Source organism: Dendrobates tinctorius, unplaced genomic scaffold (genome assembly GCF_039654945.1).
Source record: "Dendrobates tinctorius isolate UK_male_01 unplaced genomic scaffold, ASM3965494v1 ptg000046l, whole genome shotgun sequence".
NCBI lineage: Eukaryota > Metazoa > Chordata > Amphibia > Anura > Dendrobatidae > Dendrobates > Dendrobates tinctorius.
Genome location: NW_027361714.1, coordinates 48,601,226 through 48,623,113, shown reverse-complemented (window position 1 = coordinate 48,623,113; position 21,888 = coordinate 48,601,226). Strand labels below are relative to the sequence as shown.

Below are 21,888 nucleotides of genomic sequence, written 5' to 3'. Positions count from 1 at the left end.
CAACGCCGCACCAGAGCACCCGCAGCACCGGCCTCCAACCGCCGGACAAGTGGAGAAACCTGACACCAGCACAAGACTCTGCAGCAGCAACAGCACACATCGGAGCCCCCCCTCATCCTTGAATGCGGCCTGCAGCATCACTCCACGCCTGCCTCCTCCAGCAGCGAGCCTGGGACCCCTCTACACCGCAGCCACCAACCCCGGTAAGCAATAAGATGCAAGGATTATAAGAGGCACCACCATTTTATTAAAAAATATTTTTTTCTTATTTTTCTCCTCAAAAATTGTGGTGCGTCTTATAATCCGGAGCGTCTTATAAAGCGAAAAATACGGTACTTCAGATACATTTTTTTTTATAATTTTACCAAGGGTAGTAGGAGAAATTGGACTCCAAAAGTTGTTGTGCAATTTGTCCTTAGTACGCTGATACCTGATATGTGGGGGGATCCACTGTTTGGGCACATGGCAGGGCTCGGAAGGGAAGGAGCGCCGTTTGACTTTTTCAACGCAGAATTGGCTGGAATTGAGGATCGGACGCCATGTCGCGTTTGGAGAGCCCCTGATGTGCAAACCCCCCACAAGTTACACCATTTTGAAAACTAGACCCCCCCCCCCAGGAACATATCTAGATGTGTGGTGAGAACTTTGAATCCCCAAGTGCTTCACAAAAGTTTATAATGTAGCCGTAAAAATAAAAAAATTATTTTTTCGCCCCCAATTTTTTATTTTACCAAGAGTAACAGGAGAAATTGGACCCCAAAAGTTGCTGTGCAATTTGTCCTGAGTATGCTGATACCCCATATGTAGGGGAATACTACTTCTGAGGCACAGTGCAAGGCTCAGAAGGGAAGAGGCGCCATATTGGAGTTCAGCTTTTGCTGGAATGGTTTGAGGGTGCCATGACCCACTGGGAGAGCCCCTGAGCTGCCAGAGCAACAGAAACCCCTATATGTGAACTCATTTTACAAACTACACTCCCCAATGAATTCATCGAGGGGTGCAGCGATCATATTAACACCACATGTGCCTCACAGAATTTTATATCACTGAGTGATGGAAAGAATAAATTATATTTTTACCACTAAAATGTTGTTTTATCCACAAGTTTTTAATACTTCTAAGGGCCAATAGGACTTTTTTTTTTTTTTTTATAACAAGCTGAGGTCCATTTTTTCCTGAGTGTGCCAATACCCTACATGTAACCGGGAAATATTTTTCAGGCACAGTGCAAAGCTCAGAAGGGAAGGAGCGCCAGATTTTACTGTTAAGGTTTGCAGGTGCCATGACCCACTGGGAGAGCCCCTGAGGTGCCAGAACCCCCTATAAGTGACCCCATTTTACAAACTACCCCTCTCAGTGAATTCATCTAGGGGTGCAGTGATCATATTGACACCACGAGTGTATCACATAATTTTATACCAATGAGTAGTGAAGACAAAATACCGCATATACTCGAGCAGAGTTTTTCAGCCCCGTTTTTGGGCAATAAAAGACCCCCTCGCTTATAATCGAGTCACGGTCCCAGCAATTGAAAAAAAAAATGACACTCACCTCTCGTCGCTGGGGGCCAGGTGCCGGTGTCCTGAGCAGGTGGGGACACTGACACACTATGGGGGCCAGGTGCCGGTGTCACCGTTGGCTCAGGCCCTCGGCACTGGTGATACTTACCGGTTCCCGCTCCATCGCTGCTTGCCGCTCTGTCTTCAGGGTCCTTCTGCAGTGACGTTCAGGTCAGAGGGTGCGATTACATAGTTAGTGCGCGCTGCACCTTCTGCTGCCTGAACGTCACTGGAGAGAGACCCAGAAGACAGAGCACATTTATTTGGCGCTATATGCCACTTTCTTTGGGGTTTCCAGCTAAATCTGAGTAAAGTGATTCGGATGAAACCCCCGAGGGATCCATTCACTATAATGAGGCAGCAGAGTTACTCTGGACTCCGTCTGACCTCTGTTCAGTAGTGTCCTTCTTTTGAGAAGTGCACAAAACTGTGGCCGACAGCACTTTTATGCAATCCTAAAAAGACGGACACCGCAAGTTCACAGGTCCTATGGCTTCCACAGTGCCTCCATCTGCCTCATTTTAGGGAATTTTCCACTGAGGGTTCTGTCTGAATCAGAGAATTACACGGAAACCCCAATGTAAGCGCTCAACGCAGCATGCAGGATAAATGTGCGCTGAGCCTTATTGCAATCTTTTGGAGGCAGCGTGAACAAAATCAACAGCAGGTGAAGAATTGGTTTTATTTATTTTTTTACGCAGCTCCTCGTGCGGTATAAGTGATTAGGCAACTTTATTCTTTGGGTCAGTGTGATTACAGTGATACTGGATTTATATAGGGTTTTTATGTTTGGCAGCTGTCACACACAAAGACTTTTTATTGCAAAAAATAGCTTTTGCATCACCATATTTTGAGAGCTATCATTTTTCCATCGTTTGTCCTAGAGAGTCATGTGAGGGCTTGTTTTTTGCAGGACGAGTTGACGTTTTTTATTGGTACCATTAAAAGGCACATGACATTTTTTAATCGCTTTCTATTCTGATTTTTGGGAGGCAGAATGAACAAAAACCAGCAATTCAGGATTTTTATCTTTATTTTTTTTTGGGGGGGGGTTATGCCATTCAGTGTGTGATAAAAATGATAAGGCAGTTTTATTCTTCAGGTCAGTACGATTAGAGCGATACATCATTTATACCTTTTTTTTATGTTTTGGCGCTTTTACACAAAAAAATATTTTATAGGCAAAGTAATTATTTTTGTATCGTTTTATTCTGAGAGCTATAACTTTATTATATTTTGCTGATGGAGCTGTATGGGGGCTTGTTTTTTGCAGGACAAGATGATGCATTCAGCGGCACCATGTTTATTTATATCCGTCTTTTTGATCGCGCTTTATTCCACTTTTTGTTTGGCGGTATGATGACAAAACATTGATTTTTGCGTTGTTTTTTATGGTGTCCACTAAAGGGGTTAACTAGTGGGATAGCTTTATAGGACAGGTCATTGCGGATGTGGCAATACCAAATGTGTGTACTTTTATGTTTACGTATTTTTTTCCATTCAAGTATTTATTTATTGATACAATATGTTTTGATTTTTTAATCATTTTTTTTTTTTTTTAATATATTTACAATATTAAAAAAAGTTTATTTTTTTAACTTTTTTTACTTTGTCCCAATATGGGACTATCATTTTTTTGCAGGTTGATTGTTTCAACAGCATGGGGATGCAGCAGCATCCCCATGCTGTAGCAGCTGTCAGCTCTGCACTGGCAGAGAAGCGTCATCATCATGCACTGGGTTTGATCAGCAAATTTTCTAGCTCTGTTGACCCAGATGTCGTCATGATGACATTGGGTCACCATGGCAACTATCTGGACCCCGCGTCACACAGCGGGGTCTCCGATTCTAAGGCAGAGGGGCTGTCAGCCCTCTGCCGGCTCTCAGAATGCTGCACTCTTTTTGAACGCAGCATTTAGGGGCTTTAAAGTGCTGGGGGCGGTGCATGACCAAACCTGACACTTCGTGCCGGGTATCAGCTATCAGAATCGGCTGACTCCCAGCAGTGATCGCCCATGCACAGCCCGTGTGTGCAATGTCATAATAATACGTCCCTGGTCAGATTGACCCAGAGCACATGGACGTATTATTACGACAAATGTCAGAAAGGGGTTCATATGCAAACCGCTAGTTAGAAACGTAAGCACAATAATATTTCAATTACATTTTTTTGCATGAAATATGTATTGATCACCTACCAACCAGCAGGAATTCTGGCTCTCACAGACCTGTTAGCTTTTCTTTAAGTAGCCATCCTACTCTGCACTCATTACCTGTGTTAATTGCACCTGTTTTAACACATTACCTGAATAAAAGACACCTGTCCACACACTCAATCGATCACACTCCAACATCTCCACCATGGCCAAGACCAAAGAGCTGTCAAAGGACCCCAGAGACAAAATTGTAGACCTGCACAAAGCTGGGATGGACTACAGGATAAGCAGCTTGAATAGAAGAAAACTGTTGGCACAATTATTAGAAAATGGAAGAAACACAAGATGACTGTCAGTCTTCCTCAGTCTGGGGCTCCATGCAAGATCTCCTCTTGTGGATGATTCTAAGAAAGGTCAGGAATCAGCCCAGAACTACACAGGAGGGCCTGGTCAATGACCTGAAGAGAGCTGGGACCACAGTCTCAAACATTAGCATTAGTAACACACTACCTTGTCAAGGATTAAAATCCTGAAGCGCACACAAGGTCCTCCTGCTCACACCAGCACATTTCCAGGCAAATGACCATCTGAATGATCCAGAGGAGACATGCGAGAAGGTACAGTAAGGTGGACATATGAGAGCACAACAGAACTTTCTGGTAACAACTCCACTCGCCGTGCTTGGAGGAAGAAGGATTAGTACAACACTAAGAACACCGTCCCAACAGTGAAAACATATGAAAATACACATGAGTGCTCATACACACAGGAAATTGGGGCCATATATACAGAAAATTAGAATGCTATATATCAGGGCTGATAGGTCTGGCAGCACCTCCTATGGGGCAAACCTCGGGACAGGTTCATTGTAAGGAGCAGCAGCAGTCTGGTGGCCTGTGGGTATAGAGATAGGGGGACTCGCTGTCGCCCCCTGCGGTCTGGTGGCCTGTGGGTATAGAGAGACGGGGGACTCGCTGGCACCCCCTGCGGTCTGGTGGCCTGTGGGTATAGAGATAGGGGGACTCGCTGTCGCCCCCTACGGTCTGGTGGCCTGTGGGTATAGAGATAGGGGGACTCGCTGTCGCCCCCTGCAGTCAGGTGGCCTGTGGGTATAGAGAGACGGGGGACTCGCTGTCGCCCCCTGCGGTCAGGTGGCCTGTGGGTATAGAGAGACGGGGGACTCGCTGGCGCCCCCTGCGGTCTGGTGGCCTGTGGGTATAGAGAGACTGGGGACTCGCTGGCACCCCCTGCGGTCTGGTGGCCTGTGGGTATAGAGAGAGGGGGGACTCGCTGGCGCCCCCTGCGGTCTGGTGGCCTGTGGGTATAGAGATAGGGGGACTCGCTGTCGCCCCCTGCGGTCTGGTGGCCTGTGGGTATAGAGAGACAAGGGACTCGCTGGCACCCCCTGCGGTCTGGTGGCCTGTGGGTATAGAGATAGGGGGACTCGCTGTCGCCCCCTGCGGTCTGGTGGCCTGTGGGTATAGAGAGACAAGGGACTCGCTGGCACCCCCTGCGGTCTGGTGGCCTGTGGGTATAGAGGGACGGGGGACTCGCTGGCACCCCCTGCGGTCTGGTGGCCTGTGGGTATAGAGGGACGGGGGACTCGCTGGCGCCCCCTGCGGTCTGGTGGCCTGTGGGTATAGAGAGACGGGGGACTCGCTGTCACCCCCTGCGGTCTGGTGGCCTGTAGGTATAGAGAGACGGGGGACTCGCTGGCGCCCCCTGCGGTCTGGTGGCCTGTGGGTATAGAGAGACGGGGGACTCGCTGTCACCCCCTGCGGTCTGGTGGCCTGTAGGTAAAGAGAGACGGGGGACTCGCTGGCGCCCCCTGCGGTCTGGTGGCCTGTGGGTATAGAGATAGGGGGACTCGCTGGCGCCCCCTGCGGTCAGGTGGCCTGTGGGTACAGAGAGACGGGGGACTCGCTGGCGCCCCCTGCGGTCAGGTGGCCTGTGGGTACAGAGGGACGGGGGACTCGCTGGCGCCCCCTGCGGTCTGGTGGCCTGTGGGTATAGAGGGACGGGGGACTCGCTGGCGCCCCCTGCGGTCTGGTGGCCTGTGGGTATAGAGATAGGGGGACTCGCTGGCGCCCCCTGCGGTCTGGTGGCCTGTGGGTATAGAGATAGGGGGACTCGCTGGCGCCCCCTGCGGTCTGGTGGCCTGTGGGTATAGAGATAGGGGGACTCGCTGGCGCCCCCTGCGGTCTGGTGGCCTGTGGGTATAGAGATAGGGGGACTCGCTGGCGCCCCCTGCGGTCTGGTGGCCTGTGGGTATAGAGGGACGGGGGACTCGCTGGCGCCCCCTGCGGTCTGGTGGCCTGTGGGTACAGAGAGATGGGGGACTCGCTGGCGCCCCCTGCGGTCAGGTGGCCTGTGGGTATAGAGAGACGGGGGACTCGCTGGCACCCCCTGCGGTCTGGTGGCCTGTGGGTATAGAGGGACGGGGGACTCGCTGGCGCCCCCTGCGGTCAGGTGGCCTGTGGGTATAGAGAGACGGGGGACTCGCTGGCACCCCCTGCGGTCTGGTGGCCTGTGGGTATAGAGATAGGGGGACTTGCTGGCGCCCCCTGCGGTCAGGTGGCCTGTGGGTATAGAGAGACGGGGGACTCGCTGGCACCCCCTGCGGTCTGGTGGCCTGTAGGTATAGAGAGACGGGGGACTCGCTGGCGCCCCCTGCGGTCTGGTGGCCTGTGGGTATAGAGAGACGGGGGACTCGCTGGCGCCCCCTGCGGTCTGGTGGCCTGTGAGTATAGAGGGACGGGGGACTCACTGGCGCCCCCTTCGGTCTGGTGGCCTGTACCACCTCTATGGACACACAGACTGCTCTGCCTCACCACTGTGATGACTGCACGTCTTGCCCCGACTTCTCTCTATCTCTCCCTCACCAGATTAGCGTTCTGGCGCCGGCAGCCTCACCTGTCCTCGGCGGATTCGATCTAAGGTACGTGACAACTCATCCACTGTTCTGTAGTGAGACGTCTCCCAGGGACACTACGTCCCCATGGCAACCGCACTGCCGTATCCAAGTGATGTCATGTGGTCGGCATGAGGGGCGGGGCTTACACTGTACGCAGGGCTGTGGACAGAGGGAGCAGTGACCGGAAGTAGAGCAGATCTCCTGAGGCGCCTGCGCAGTGTACAGTACAAGTATGGCGCACAGTCACGTGCATTTCGAAGGTCCTGTGTGTAGTGGGCGTGTCAGGGGAGAGGCAGTCTCTGTGACCGGCGCCGCTCATTGGCTGTTCAGCTCCGTGCTTTGATTGGTTGTCAAGGTACAATTGGCCTGACGCTGATTGGTGCATCAGAGGGGCAGCGTGGGGCAGGGTAGTAGGTGGAAGGCGCGCGGTGTACGCTATATAGGTGAGCATTAGTGATGGGCAGTCCGGCTCTTTTTGGTGATCTGGCTCACTCGGCTCCGCTCACCAAAAAGAGCCGGCTCTTTTTGGCTCAAAAAGCTGCTCTTCTTGTAAAAAGTGCTACTTTCCCCACATTTATCACTCCAGTCTCTTAACTATAAAGCCTGGGCCTCATTATACAGCTGTGCAGGGGTCTAGTGAAGGCCTTTTAGCCATTTTCTCAGAGTGTAAGCTCCTGGGATCAGGCCCTCCTGCCCGTATTGCTGATTTGTGTCATCCTCTAATATCTGATATTTGTCCATGTGTTCTACATTAGTCAGTGCTGTGACATCTGCCGGCACTGATTATTCTAAGGCTGTGTGCACACGTTGCGGATTTGCTGCGGATCCACAAGTAATGTACAGTACAATGTTATTCTATGGGGAAAAAACCGCTGTGCACATTCTGCGGAAAAATCCAAGCGGAAAACGCAGCAGTTTATTTTCCGCAGCATGTCAATACTTTGTGCAGATTCCGCAGCGTTTTTACACCCATTCTATTATAGGAATCCACAGGGGTAAAAACGCGGGAGAAATCCGCACAAAATCCACAATAAATCTACATAAAAACCTCACGGATTTAGACCTGCGAATTCTGCCAAGAGATGAAGATTCCGCACAGAAAATTCCACACAGCAATCCGCAACATGTGCATATACCCTTATAAGTAAATCCTTGGAGACATGTTCCAGGTTCTTACAGAGTAACTCTGATATCTGCACCATACATGGCACCCCTTACCTACCAATTCTGGTATGCATGGCCCCCTCATCCCCAATCCTGCTATGCATGGTCCCCTAACCTCCCTATCCTGCTATGCATGGTCCCCTCACCCCCCAACACTTTGGTATGCATGGTACCCCTCATCCCCCAATCCTGGTATGCATGGTACCCCTCATCCCCCAATCCTGGTATGCATGGTACCCCTCATCCCCCAATCCTGGTATGCATGGTACCCCTCATCCCCCAACCCTGGTATGCATGGTACCCCTCACCCCCCCAATCCTGATATGCATGGTCCCCTCACCCCCCAACCCTGGTATGCATGGTACCCCTCATCCCCCAACCCTGGTATGCATGGTACCCCTCATCCCCCAACCCTGGTATGCATGGTACCCCTCATCCCCCAATCCTGATATGCATGGTCCCCTCACCCCCCCAATCCTGGTATGCATGGTACCCCTCATCCCCCAACCCTGGTATGCATGGTACCCCTCATCCCCCAATCCTGATATGCATGGTCCCCTCACCCCCCAACCCTGGTATGCATGGTACCCCTCATCCCCCAACCCTGGTATGCATGGTACCCCTCATCCCCCAACCCTGGTATGCATGGTACCCCTCATCCCCCAATCCTGGTATGCATGGTACCCCTCATCCCCCAATCCTGGTATGCATGGTACCCCTCATCCCCCAATCCTGGTATGCATGGTACCCCTCATCCCCCAATCCTGGTGTAAAATATCAGTATTTCTATAATAAAAAATATACAGAGTCTAGTCCAGCTAGCAGAGGCTCTAGTTAGAGTGTGACTGAGCTATTCTGGATTCCTTGGCTCACACAGCTGTCTCTCTTGTCAAATGTATAGGTCAAGATAGTCAAAGCTGTCAAAATGTGACTATTTAGAGATAATGAATGGTTCTAAAGATCTCAGACTTTAGGCTTAAATATCTCAGACTAAGGTAATGCATAAATAACTGTATACATATTGTTAAAATAACTACGGTTCACTTAATATGGAAGAACTTCTGAACATAGTGGCAAGCCACCATATGTGGTTATAGTTTATAGGGCAGAATAGTATATAAAGCCGGTCTAACTCTTGTTCAGGAGATCTCATATCCCTTGAGACTCTCGAACACCCGGACAGCTGCTCAAGACTATATGTAAGAACAATGCTCGTTTTCTCTTCAAATAATTATTGCATGTCATGAACTTACTTTTCTTCATTTTTGTAATCACTTTTTGAATGAACAATTAAAAACAAGATTTATTTTATCCTCAACATTGCTTTTACTTTTTGATTCTCAACCGTGCAAGAAGATATATATATATATTTTTTTACATTTTGGCGAGCCTTAGCCAGACTGATCTTTTGTGCTAATTTTGGCTGGCATTCCTTCCTCGATTGTACAAGGGGGGAGCACGAACTCTGCTAAAAAACCACCTGTTGTACAAGCTTCCTCAGGAATTCCACTATTTCACGGCACAAAAATCACACTGAACCTGAAGACGACGGGTGAGGATCGTAAAGAGCTGCATGCGTCTCATCCAGACGGAGATCTGAGGATTGCATAAGGACACAGAGGACCATCCATTGACGGGAAAGACTCTCAATAGGTGAGAAAAAATATAATGGATTTTATACATGATTATGCTAAGAAAAGTAACATAGATTTCAAGTTTGTTCATAATCATACGGATGCCCAATTATGGTCTAGTTTGTATAATCAATGTGAGGCAGAAAATGTTAAAATTGACAAAAGGTTTTTCTCAGTAAGAAAATTACAAAGGAAACTTCAGAATGTTATGCAGCTAGTTCATGTGTATAATAGCCTAGTCTTTGAGAAAACTGAACCTAACACCTATAAAACATGCATTGTCACACAAGACATTAATCACACTGACACACCAGGTGACACACAAGAGTCTGACGGGGATTACTTTGATTGTCCAAATTGTTTGATTTTGTCAGAGCACATAGAACAATTGGAAGATCAAATAGATACCAGGACAGAGTTATTGTCTAAATTACGACAAGATATAAAGAGGGTTTCTGCTAACACAAGATCAACAGGTAAACAGGAGGACGGTGTTGCCTCTTCATTTGTACCAAATATGCAAAATCCAGATGCTTCAGTAGAGGAATTAGAGGCAGTAGAATTACAACGGAAAAAATTACATGACAGAGCAGCACGCATTAATCTGAAAATACACGATCAGCTAATGAAAATTGTAAAAGACATTCCAAATTACAATGATAAGATGGATGCCTTTTATAATGCGGACACTTTTGAATCAAACACAGACAAATACAATCTGAATGATGAGCAAAAGAATAAAATATTCAAAGTTTGGTTACCTTCACATATGGGAAAAAGATTACAGACCACACCCAGATTAAATGATGAGAATGAAATGGCACATAGTACAAAAGAAGACAGACTTAGACAATTAGTATTGTTTACAACTGGAGAAGACATGCCTACAGTTGATATTTTAGGGAGTTTACAAACAAATATTTCTGAAGACCCATTCTCTTTTTTGGTAAAGTTTGAACAGGCCTATAGGATGGTAATGGATCTCAGGCCTCACGAAGAGCCAGCATCCATGATCAAATTTTTTGTAAAGAAGTTCAAGTACTTAGATCCTGCCTCAGTGCAATTGGCTAACACTCAGCCATCATTGCAAGAAGCAACAGTTTTTATTGACAGAATAAGGAGATCCATGAAACAAAATCAGGTCAAGGCTAAAATAGCGATAGTTCATGAGAAGGAAGACAGTCAGCTGAAACCTAGAGCCACAGTAATCTCCAAGAGCAGGGATTACATTGAGCATAGAGGTAAAAATACTACACAAAGGAGCAATATCCATTGTTATTTTTGTGGTATACCTGGACACTTGAAGTGGCAGTGCAGGAAATTTTTGAGAGCAGAATCAGAGATGGGTACACAAGGAACAGGTAAGCTTGGAAGGGAAAACGGACTCATGCCAAAATCATACACCACACCTTCCGCACCTGCATTACAATTATCTGCACCTGCTCATACTGCCAACAGACAAACACAGTCACCATATGCACCATTAATCAGACAGATCAGAGAAATGACAGTGAAGGAAACAGAGTCAAGGGATAGAATTCCAAGGTCTTTTAAAAAGGACACAGGTCTTCTCCCATCTCCTTCATCTTTCTGACAATCACAGACTATTCCTGTACCACATCCATTGGAATTTGTGACTCGAGTTACATTGGATGACTGTGGAAGACCATTTATCAAAGTAAGTTTAGCAGGACAGAATGTTGTATTTCTCATTGACACAGGAGCTCAGTTAAGTGTTACAAACCTTGATTTGAAGCTAAACCCAGATTCACCAGTTTGTACAATTGTCGGTTTCAGTGGAAAAGGTGGAACTAAAGCAACCTTAGTTCCCAATGTGATTTTGGAAATACCTAGTTCTTTCAAAACAGAAATTGACATCTGGTATTGTCGTGATTCTGAAAATATACTTGGCACAGATTTTATGCAGAAATTCGGATGGGTAGTTGACCTAGGAAATCAAGTGATCTGGAAAGATTCCAATGGTTGTAAACCGGTAGTCATTGATCCTAATGATTATAGCCATGTTGGAAGTATTTGCTTGAATGATGTGGTGTCATCTGACCATTTGTGGCCTGACACTAATGATGACGAGGTATTGACAGAAATTGTACAGCTTTTTCCTTCTCTTTGGGCTCAGTTCAGGAATCAGGTTGGAACAATGAAAGACGTTATCGTGAATGTGGAGGGGCGTGATCCCCCGCCACAGCGTCAGTATAAATTGCCTCCAGAATCAATTGACTCTATGTCAAAGATGATACAGGAATTGTTAGATCAAGGTGTTATCCGAAAGGCTAATTCTGTAAGTAACAATCCTTTGTGGTGTGTTTTGAAATCTGATGGTTCTTATCGAATGATATTGGATTTACGGATGTTCAATAAGCATACACCCAATGTCGCACCAATTGTGGCAGATACTCATGACATGATGGCAAGGTTAAATGCAAAGGCCAAATACTTCTCTGTACTGGACATTAGCAATGGTTTTTTCAGTATACCTCTTGAAAAGAGTTGTCAGTATAAGTTTGCATTTACTTTCTTGGACGAGCAATATCTGTTTTGCAGGTTACCTCAAGGAGCACATTTGTCACCTAGTGTTTTTCATCAGGCATTGGCAAAGGTATTATCCAGATTTTCGAGGCCTGATTGCATTCTGCAATATGTGGATGATATTTTATTGTCTACAGAGGATAAAGAGACACATGTTTCTCTTCTGACAGAATTGTTTGAGTTGCTGCATGATGCAGGGTTGAAATTGAACACCAAAAAGGTCAAATTGATGCAGACTGAGGTCAGATTTTTAGGGGTGCTGTTGAGTCCAGGAAAAAGGCAGCCACTGCAGGAAAGAATTGAGGCAATTGCTTCCCTACCAATTCCGACATCACACAAGGCATTGAGACATTTTTTAGGTCTTATGAATTATTCAAGGGATTTCATTGAGAATTTTGCAGATAAGGCCAGATCTTTATATGATCTTTTGAAAGGTGAAAACAGTGATTACTTTGGTCCTTGGGGTGATGAACAGCAAACCTCATTTGAACAATTGAAAATGAATTTACAAAATGCACCTGCTTTGTCCACAGTAGATCCTTCGGCTCCATTTGCTTTGCAAGTGCATACATCAGGAACATCTGTTTCTGCTGTATTACTGCAATTACAGGGAGAAGAGTGGAGAATTTTGGGCTATTTTTCAAAACTTCTCTCACCTGTTGAAAAAGGTTTTGAGACCTGTGCAAGACACTTGGTAGGTGTGTACTTTGCAGTCAAAGCAACCGAACATATTGTCGGGTTCAACAAAATCATTTTGCAAACTCCTCACTCTACACTAAAACTTCTCTTTGAGAATAATATCCCAGGTGTGTCACATCAGAGATTTGCTCATTGGTTATTGTCATTGTCTCCCAAACAAATTGAGATAGATTACAAGGCCAAATATGTTCTTCCTCAGCTGATGCAATATGAAGGACAAACTCATGATTGTTTACAGTCTTTTCAGGATCCAAGTCCATCACTTTTCAGACGGAAAGCAGAGGTAACAGACGAACCAATTTTTGTAGATGGTTCCAGATTCTATTCAGATGGGCACTATTATTCAGGATATGCCATTTTTTATCCCAAAAGAGGACAGGTTGTGAAGCACAAATTACCGAGTCATTTTTCAGCTCAAAGAGCAGAGCTAGAAGCAGTAAAAATGGTACTACAGCTGAATGAAGCAGATGATCAGTGTCCCATTGTGATCTACAGTGATAGCTCTTATGTTGTAAGATCACTGACAGATTACTTGTCAGTTTGGGAAAAAAGAGGCTATGTAGATTCATCTAATAAGACTCTTGTTCACAGTGACACACTGAAGACAATTTTCAGGATAGCATCAAAAAACCCTAATGGTTTTGCTATTGTCAAGGTTCCGGCCCATAAAAAATCTGATGATGAATTATCTGTTGGAAATGCAACCGCAGATATGCTAGCCAAAGAGGCAGCCCTGACAGGAGAAGAGGTGTTTGAACCTGAACCTCTCGAGGTTTCAGCAGTTCAAAAAACAGACACGCATATCCCTTCTTTTGCGGAAGAACAAGAAAAAGACTCATCTCTTGTTGCTTCCCGGGTTGATCCAAAACCTCCCTTTGTTTGTGAAAACGGGGTTTTGTGTCATGACTTAAACGGGGAGTTGCGTCCTGTTGTCCCAAGACATCTACAGGTTGAGTTCACAAAATACAATCATGAAAGTTTGGGTCATTTGGGCCAACAAAAATTGTTAGGCATTCTCAGAGAGAAATTTTACTGGGAAAAGATGGAAGAGACAGTGCAAAGTGTTGTTCAATCATGTCTCATTTGTGCCCAAATTAATCCAAGACCAAAAGGACAGAAACCGCCACTACTCCGAATCGCACCTGCAGATGGTCCATGGTCTACGTTACAAATCGACTACATTGGACCGTTACCATCAGGTAAAAATGGTCTCAGGTATGCATTGGTTGTAGTAGATGTTTTTTCTAAGTGGGTTGAAATTTTACCTGTCAGGAAAGATGATGCTTTGTCTACAGCTAGAGCATTAGTTAATCATGTCTTTTGTACTTGGGGGATCCCAAGAATGATCACCTCTGATCGAGGAAGTCACTTTACAGGAAAAATCATGCAAGCCGTTTGTGCTATTCTAGGGGTACGACAACAGTTTCATGTACCCTACCATCCACAGTCTGCTGGTATTGTGGAAAGGATGAATAGAACAATAAAATCCAGAATTGCCAAGATGTTATTGGACAAAGGCAATACTTGGGTTGATGCAGTACCTTTTGTACTGTTGAGTGTAAGAGGAACAACCTCTGCCACAACTCAGTTTACTCCTTTTGAACTGATGACAGGAAGAAAAATGCCATTGATTTTTCCTCATGAACCATTTTTGTCTACACCACAAAAAGATGCTGTTGCAAGGTCCAAATGGTTGCAATTGTTACAGGAAAATTTGAAAACGATTCTTCCACATGCTGCATCAAGAATGCAGAGAATGGAGCCACCATATGTATCCAAATTCAAGAAAGGGGCTCTAGTGATGATTAAAACTTTCAGGAAGAATGGACCTTGGGAAAGTAATTGGGAAGGTCCCTTTGAAATTATCGAAACCATGGGACAAGTGATGATACTTGTGCAACGAGCATCTAAGGTGGTTAAAAATACCCGCAGACAACAAAAATTGTGGGTACATGTTGATCAATGCAAACTGTATATTGCAAAATAATGATACTGCATTTCTTTTAGGAAGAAATGGATTCCAATAAGAACTGGAATACGAAACTCCACGTCCTTGATGGAAGGGATTCAACACCAATCCTTCAGGAGAAAAAGAAATTTCCCAGGAAAAGCTACTATCTGATGGGAATCACATTTCTGCTGTTTTGTACTGTTTCAACTGTGATCTACGCTGAAGATATTTCACACCATGGAACAAATACTAGTGAAGTGAAGGAACTTTTCAAAGGAACTTTACATCCAAGGAAACCAAGAGGAACGAATCTACAAAGCTTAATAGATGAGGACATACCGGACGATTCAGTAGATATTACTGGAAACATTTGCATGGGTTTTGGTGCAAAATGCTGTATTGAGCTACACTTCATACATGACACTGACATAATATTACATGCAGCCACAGGACCTAAGACGAAGTTCACACAGTTACAAGGAGATTATATACACAATAATAAGACAGGCACATGGGAATGTAGTCCTACAGATGTGTTATTCTGGAATATAGAGATAAGAGGTGAAGAGAAAGCTGTGTGGTCAGGAGACATTACAAATGATATGATCGCAAAAGGGAAAGTTGAAACATCCAAAACAGATGCTTTGTTAAAGACACAACTTTTTGGGAAAGTTTTAGATCCTTCATTTCTTTCTATTACAGAAGGAGACGAGGATTGGGTAAAAACATGGAATTTTCAGATAACCAGAGAACCAGTACAAGTACAGGTATCTGTAGTTTTTACAGTTTCAAATACTATAGCTCCAGAAGTAAGGGTTACACCACAAGCAGTATATAGTCAAGAAAATATGTCTCCTTTATTACTAAAATGCAGCACGAGGTTAGAGCTACCTTCAGAATCTTTGTTAATATGGACCAAAGATAAATCATTTTTGGGAAGTTTTTCAAATGGTCCAACAAATGTTATACACAGAGGTCAATCCGGTAACATGAGATGGTTAAATAAGGATTTTATTTTTTCTGTAGATAATCCATCTCCTAAGGATTCTGGACTTTATCAATGTTGCATTTTAACGAAATATAACTACAAACAATGTAGAGATGTAAAGGTAAATATATGGTCAGCAGTAGATAATGTATGCACACAGACAAGATTTCAACCATCTACTCCTTTTCAGATCAATCAGTTCCAAACTAAACCTCTGTTACGAGATGGAGTGTTTCTGACCATGGTATGGACCTTTAACATGTCTAACTGGAAAATCTCTTCTAGATATCCCCAGTGTCAACCACATCTCACTAACATGGAGATGGGAATAGAACAATGGTTTGGGAAAAGAACTTCAACACAGGTTAGGAGTAAGAGGGGAGTGTTTGAAGGTATTTTGGGGGGATTAGGAACAGTAGGAAGTTTAATTAACACTATGGACATTCATACACTTAAATCAGATCTGGAAAATATTGGGTATATTGGAGGAAAAGGGGTAAAGATTCAGAAAAGCTTGAATCAAGTCCTTGAAAAGATGGTTTTGAACACTGCTACTGTATTGGGATTTTCTGTATCACATCTTCAAGATGCTACTTTAGCTTTAATGGAAAGTGAACAGGAATCTCAAGTGGCCAAAACATGTCTAGAAATTCAGATTGAATATTCCACCAATCTGAAAATGATTGCACAAGCCTTACAAAGTGGAATTACCCCTTTAGGGCTAATAAGAAATTTGCCCATAGAATATAACTTTGCGTTAAACCATACAGATTTGTGGGTAAATAAGTGGTTAGGATGTGAACAGAACATTTGTGTAGGAACATCACTGATTCCAGTGTCAGGAAGAGAAGAAACCCTGGTTCCTATAGGTGTTCTGGGAATTCCTGTCAGCCCTACACAATTGTTATATTATCAATTACAGTACACAGATTTTGCATTTGATGGTACAAACATTGAACAATTAGACATTTCGTCATGCTTAAATTTTGTTTCCAAGGTAATGTGTCTACCTGGACAGGATAAAGTCATTTATCATTCATGTTTCCATAATCATACTTCTTGTCATGCCAGAGTTGAGAATGTCCACACGATACATGACTTGGTGACACCAGTAAGCGCTAACAAAACTTGTTTCCAAGTCATGTCAGGAAGAGAAGCAGTTTCTGCATTCTTCTCATCTTGTGTACATGTCGAAAATCTGACAATGGGTTTATATTGTATTGAGGGAAATGTTAAAACTCTCACAAAGAAGGAAGGAAGTATTAATATTACGTCAATAAGCTCAAGACGTCTGAAAATCCTTCCGATCCAGTTCAATTTGTCACAAGTCAATAAATTCCCTTGGGATTTGTGGACAAATGAAATAAAGAAAGACAAGGGTTTATTAAATCTGCTGACAAAACAATTAAAAGAAGCTGAAATTGTATTTAGACATGAACAAGGTAATCTAAATGATATTGAACATGAATGGACGAGTATGTCAGGCTCATCTTGGTGGAGAAATTTAGGAAAATCTGTAACTAGTTGGTCACAGTCTTCAGCGAAAATGGCAGCAGGAAATGTATTGTCTAATCCGATTGTTATTCTATTTATCATAGTTTTGCTGTGTATAATATATCAAATAATTATTATGTGTAAAATTAGGAGAATTTATAAGAATATAAAGATAGAAATGAAAAAGGAAGATGATATTTTAAGAGAGATGTTAAAACGAAAAAAATATAACTCTCTGATCTAATTTTTGTTTTTACAATAGGTTTGAAAATTCAGATGACATTCAGGGCAGATGGTGATACAAGGTTTTCAGAATAAAGAATGAATGTGATACGAATGGTGAGAGAATGAGTTAGGATTGATTATGATATTTCTCAAATCATAATCAGGGGGGACTGTAAAATATCAGTATTTCTATAATAAAAAATATACAGAGTCTAGTCCAGCTAGCAGAGGCTCTGGTTAGAGTGTGACTGAGCTATTCTGGATTCCTTGGCTCACACAGCTGTCTCTCTTGTCAAATGTATAGGTCAAGATAGTCAAAGCTGTCAAAATGTGACTATTTAGAGATAATGAATGGTTCTAAAGATCTCAGACTTTAGGCTTAAATATCTCAGACTAAGGTAATGCATAAATAACTGTATACATATTGTTAAAATAACTACGGTTCACTTAATATGGAAGAACTTCTGAACATAGTGGCAAGCCACCATATGTGGTTATAGTTTATAGGGCAGAATAGTATATAAAGCCGGTCTAACTCTTGTTCAGGAGATCTCATATCCCTTGAGACTCTCGAACACCCGGACAGCTGCTCAAGACTATATGTAAGAACAATGCTCGTTTTCTCTTCAAATAATTATTGCATGTCATGAACTTACTTTTCTTCATTTTTGTAATCACTTTTTGAATGAACAATTAAAAACAAGATTTATTTTATCCTCAACATTGCTTTTACTTTTTGATTCTCAACCGTGCAAGAAGATATATATATATATTTTTTTACACCTGGTATGCATGGTACCCCTCATCCCCCAATCCTGGTATGCATGGTACCCTCACCCCCCAATCCTGGTATATATGGTCCCCTCATCCCCCAATCCTGGTATGCATGGTACCCCTCACCCCCCCAATCCTGGTATGCATGGTACCCCTCATCCCCCAATCCTGGTATGCATGGTACCCCTCATCCCCCAATCCTGGTATGCATGGTACCCCTCATCCCCCAATCCTGGTATGCATGGTACCCCTCACCCCCCCAATCCTGGTATGCATGGTACCCCTCATCCCCCAATCCTGGTATGCATGGTACCCCTCATCCCCCAATCCTGGTATGCATGGTACCCCTCACCCCCCCAATCCTGGTATGCATGGTAACCCTCACCCCCCCAATCCTGGTATGCATGGTACCCCTCATCCCCCAATCCTGGTATGCATGGTACCCCTCATCCCCCAATCCTGGTATGCATGGTACCCCTCATCCCCCAATCCTGGTATGCATGGTACCCCTCATCCCCCAATCCTGGTATGCATGGTACCCCTCACCCCCCAATCCTGGTATGCATGGTACCCCTCATCCCCCAATCCTGGTATGCATGGTACCCCTCATCCCCCAATCCTGGTATGCATGGTACCCCTCACCCCCCCAATCCTGGTATGCATGGTACCCCTCACCCCCCCAATCCTGGTATACATGGTACCCCTCATCCCCCAATGCTGGTATGCATGGTACCCCTCATCCCCCAATCCTGGTATGTATGGTCCCCTCATCCCCCAATCCTGGTATGTATGGTCCCCTCACCAGAGGCGTATCTAGGCTTTCTGGCACCCGGGGCAAGAATTTGGTTCAGCGCCCCCCCCCCCAAAAGTACATATGTGACTTGCACACTTAGTCATGTACCCACGAGCTGCTCTCCCTAATCCTCTCAATGTTCAGTAAAAAACTGACAGCAGGAAGAGAAGCTCGTTGTCACAAGACCATAACTATGAAAATCGCATATGAGTGAAGTGTCCATGTGATGACTACTGGAACCTGCAGAGCTGAATCCTGACATTGCTGCTTCTGAATTCTCACAACGAATGCACTGCACACTTTTAGGATTCTCCCTTGCCGATGTACAGTCATGTCAGCACAAGTATGTGATTTGTATACTTCTGGCCACACTCCGACTAGACGTGCCCGGCCTCGCTCTGTTCATTTTCATTGAGTGAGGCCACACATGTCTAGTCAGCAAGTGACCGTATGTATGTAAATTACCGGCACGAAAGAATTCTGACAGCGTTCAGTGAGAACTGTGAGAATTCAGAAGTCTGCAGTCACATAGAATGTCTGCAGACTCAGCACAAGCCTGGACAACAAATAAAAACATGAGAATTAGTCAGTATCACTAATAATATTTACATCCAGGTACCTTATATATGACGTCGTCTCTGCAGTCGTTCTCCTTTTCTTCTTCTTGTCCAGACCCCATGATGAGTTTTCTCATCCACAGCCGTCTCTGCAGACTTCCATCTTCTCCGGTCTTCTGCAGCAAATCCCCACACGATGCCCTTAAAGATAGAAGTGTCATTATAATGCTCCTAAATAGAAATATCTGCAATATACTGTCCCCTCACACTATTCCCCTCCCTCCTCATACTGTCTCCTCTAACATCCCACCTGTTCACCATACTGTCTCCTCATATATTTACCCCCTCACTCTCTATACTGTCTGCTCACACATACCCCTGACTCCCCATACTGTGTCTGCACACATCCCATCACCCTCACTCCCCATACTGTGCCCACATACATTCACCCGTTCGCACCCCTTACTGTCTGCACCCATCCCCCATACTGCTTCCTCATATATGCCCTCATACATACTCTTCATTTTGTGTCCTCAAATCTCCCCACACACGTTAAATACCATCCCCACTCCAAATCCCACCACACATTAAGTATCCCTCGTCCCTACTCCCAAATCCCCCCACACATTAAGTATCCCCCATCCCCACTCAATAATCCCTCGTCCCTACTCCCAAATCCCCCACACATTATGTACCCCCACTCATTAACCCCCATCCCCACTCATTAACCCCCATTCCCACTAATTAACCCCATCTCCACTCATTAACCCCCATACATTAACCCCCCTACACATTAACCCCCATCTCCACTCACTAAACCCCCCACTTATTAATCCCCATCTCCACTCATTAACCCCCACACTCATTAACCCCCATCTTCACTCATTAACCCCCCACTCATTAACCCCCATCCCCACATTAACCCCAACACTTTAACCCCCCACACTTTAACCCCCCCACTCATTAACCCCATCTCCACATTAACCCCCATACTTTAACCCCCATCTCCACTCATTAACCCCCCACACTTTAACCCCCATCTCCACTCACTAAACCCCCCATCTCCACTCATTAACCCCCCACTTATTAACCCCCATCTCCACTCATTAACCCCCATACTCATTAACCCCCATCTTCACTCATTAACCCCCCACTCATTAACCCCCATCCCCACATTAACCCCAACACTTTAACACCCACACATTAACCCCCCACTCATTAACCCCATCCCCACATTAACCCCCATCTCCACATTAACCCCCACACTTTAACCCCATCTCCACTCATTAACCCCCCACACTTTAACCCCCACTCATTAACCCCCCGACTCATTAACCCCCATCCCCACTCAATAACCCCCCCACTCATTAACACCCCCCCATCTCCCATCTTCGGTGGTTCTTCAGCTCCACAGATGAGCACACTTACCACCAGCGTTTGCTCTGGGCGCCGGGGAGTGACGTCAGCAGAGTGATCACATGACATGATCACGCTGCTGACATCGCTCTGACCCGGCAGTCTAAGCTTCAACTGTACAGGCGTCTGTATAGACGCCAGTACAATTGCTGCCTGGGAGCCGGCGCGGCCTCCATCTCTGCGCCGGCTGTCAGCTTGACAGCCGTCACAGAGAACAGCTGACTCACAGGATGGGGAGCAGCAGAACGCAGCAGCCAGGGAGGACACTGCGGTCTGCTGCATTAGGCGGCCCGACTGCGCCCCCCTGCTGGCTGCGCCCGGGGCAACTGTCCCGGCTGCCCCCCCCCCTGGATATGCCTCTGCCCCTCACCCCCTATCCTGGTATGCATGGTACCCCTCATCCCCCAATCCTGGTATGCATGGTCCTCTCACCCCCCTATCCTGGTATGCATGGTTCTCTCACCCCCCAATCCTGGTATGCATGGTACCCCTCACCCCCTATCCTGGTATATATGGCCCCCTCACCCCCAATCCTGGTATGCATGGTCCCCTCACTCCCTTTCCTGGTATGCATGGTACCCCTCACCCCCCCAATCCTGATATGCATGGTCCCCTCACCCCCTATCCTGGTATGCATGGCCCCCTCACCCTCCTATCCTGGTATGCATGGTCCTTTCATCCCCAATCCTGGTGTGCATGGTCCTCTAATCCCCCTATCCAGGTTTGCATGGCGCCACAACCCGCCCTCTACTGACTTCACGGTGAATACCCGATCGGTAATCTTTTGTGCCGTGATGTGAGGGCGGGTTGTTGGGCCGGAATTGGCGCCTGCACATTTCTCTCTTTCTGGCGCCATTTTCTTGAAGACACACTGCAGTGTGTCTTCCACAAAATGGTGCAGGAAAGCGCGGACTGCGCATGCGCCGATTCCGGCCCAACAACCCGCCCTCTGCTGTCATCACCGCCAGAAGCAAGACCCCGCGGCTACACCGAATCGGTAAGGTGTTGTGTCGGAGAT

At 45.6% G+C, this 21,888-nt stretch overlaps 2 protein-coding genes across 4 annotated transcripts in view; one reads left to right on the top strand and one right to left on the bottom strand.

Annotated features, from left to right (window-relative positions):
* The window catches only part of RSPH3 (radial spoke head 3), a 53,398-nt gene extending 46,558 nt beyond the window's left edge, over positions 1-6,840 (bottom strand). The window contains exon 1 of one of the 3 annotated variants that reach the window (XM_073575900.1): positions 6,628-6,840. The gene's annotated coding sequence lies outside the window, so the exon portion shown is untranslated. The other 2 variants (XM_073575902.1, XM_073575901.1) reach the window with 2 other exon arrangements.
* Positions 6,841-9,224: 2,384 nt separating this feature from the next.
* Positions 9,225-18,051, top strand: LOC141089468 (uncharacterized). The gene is made up of 2 exons (XM_073575899.1): positions 9,225-9,445; positions 14,680-18,051. Exon 2 carries the CDS (start codon positions 14,686-14,688, stop codon positions 17,347-17,349), a length of 2,664 nt encoding a protein of 887 aa, XP_073432000.1. The 5' UTR covers positions 9,225-9,445; positions 14,680-14,685; the 3' UTR covers positions 17,350-18,051.
* Positions 18,052-21,888: the final 3,837 nt, after the last annotated feature.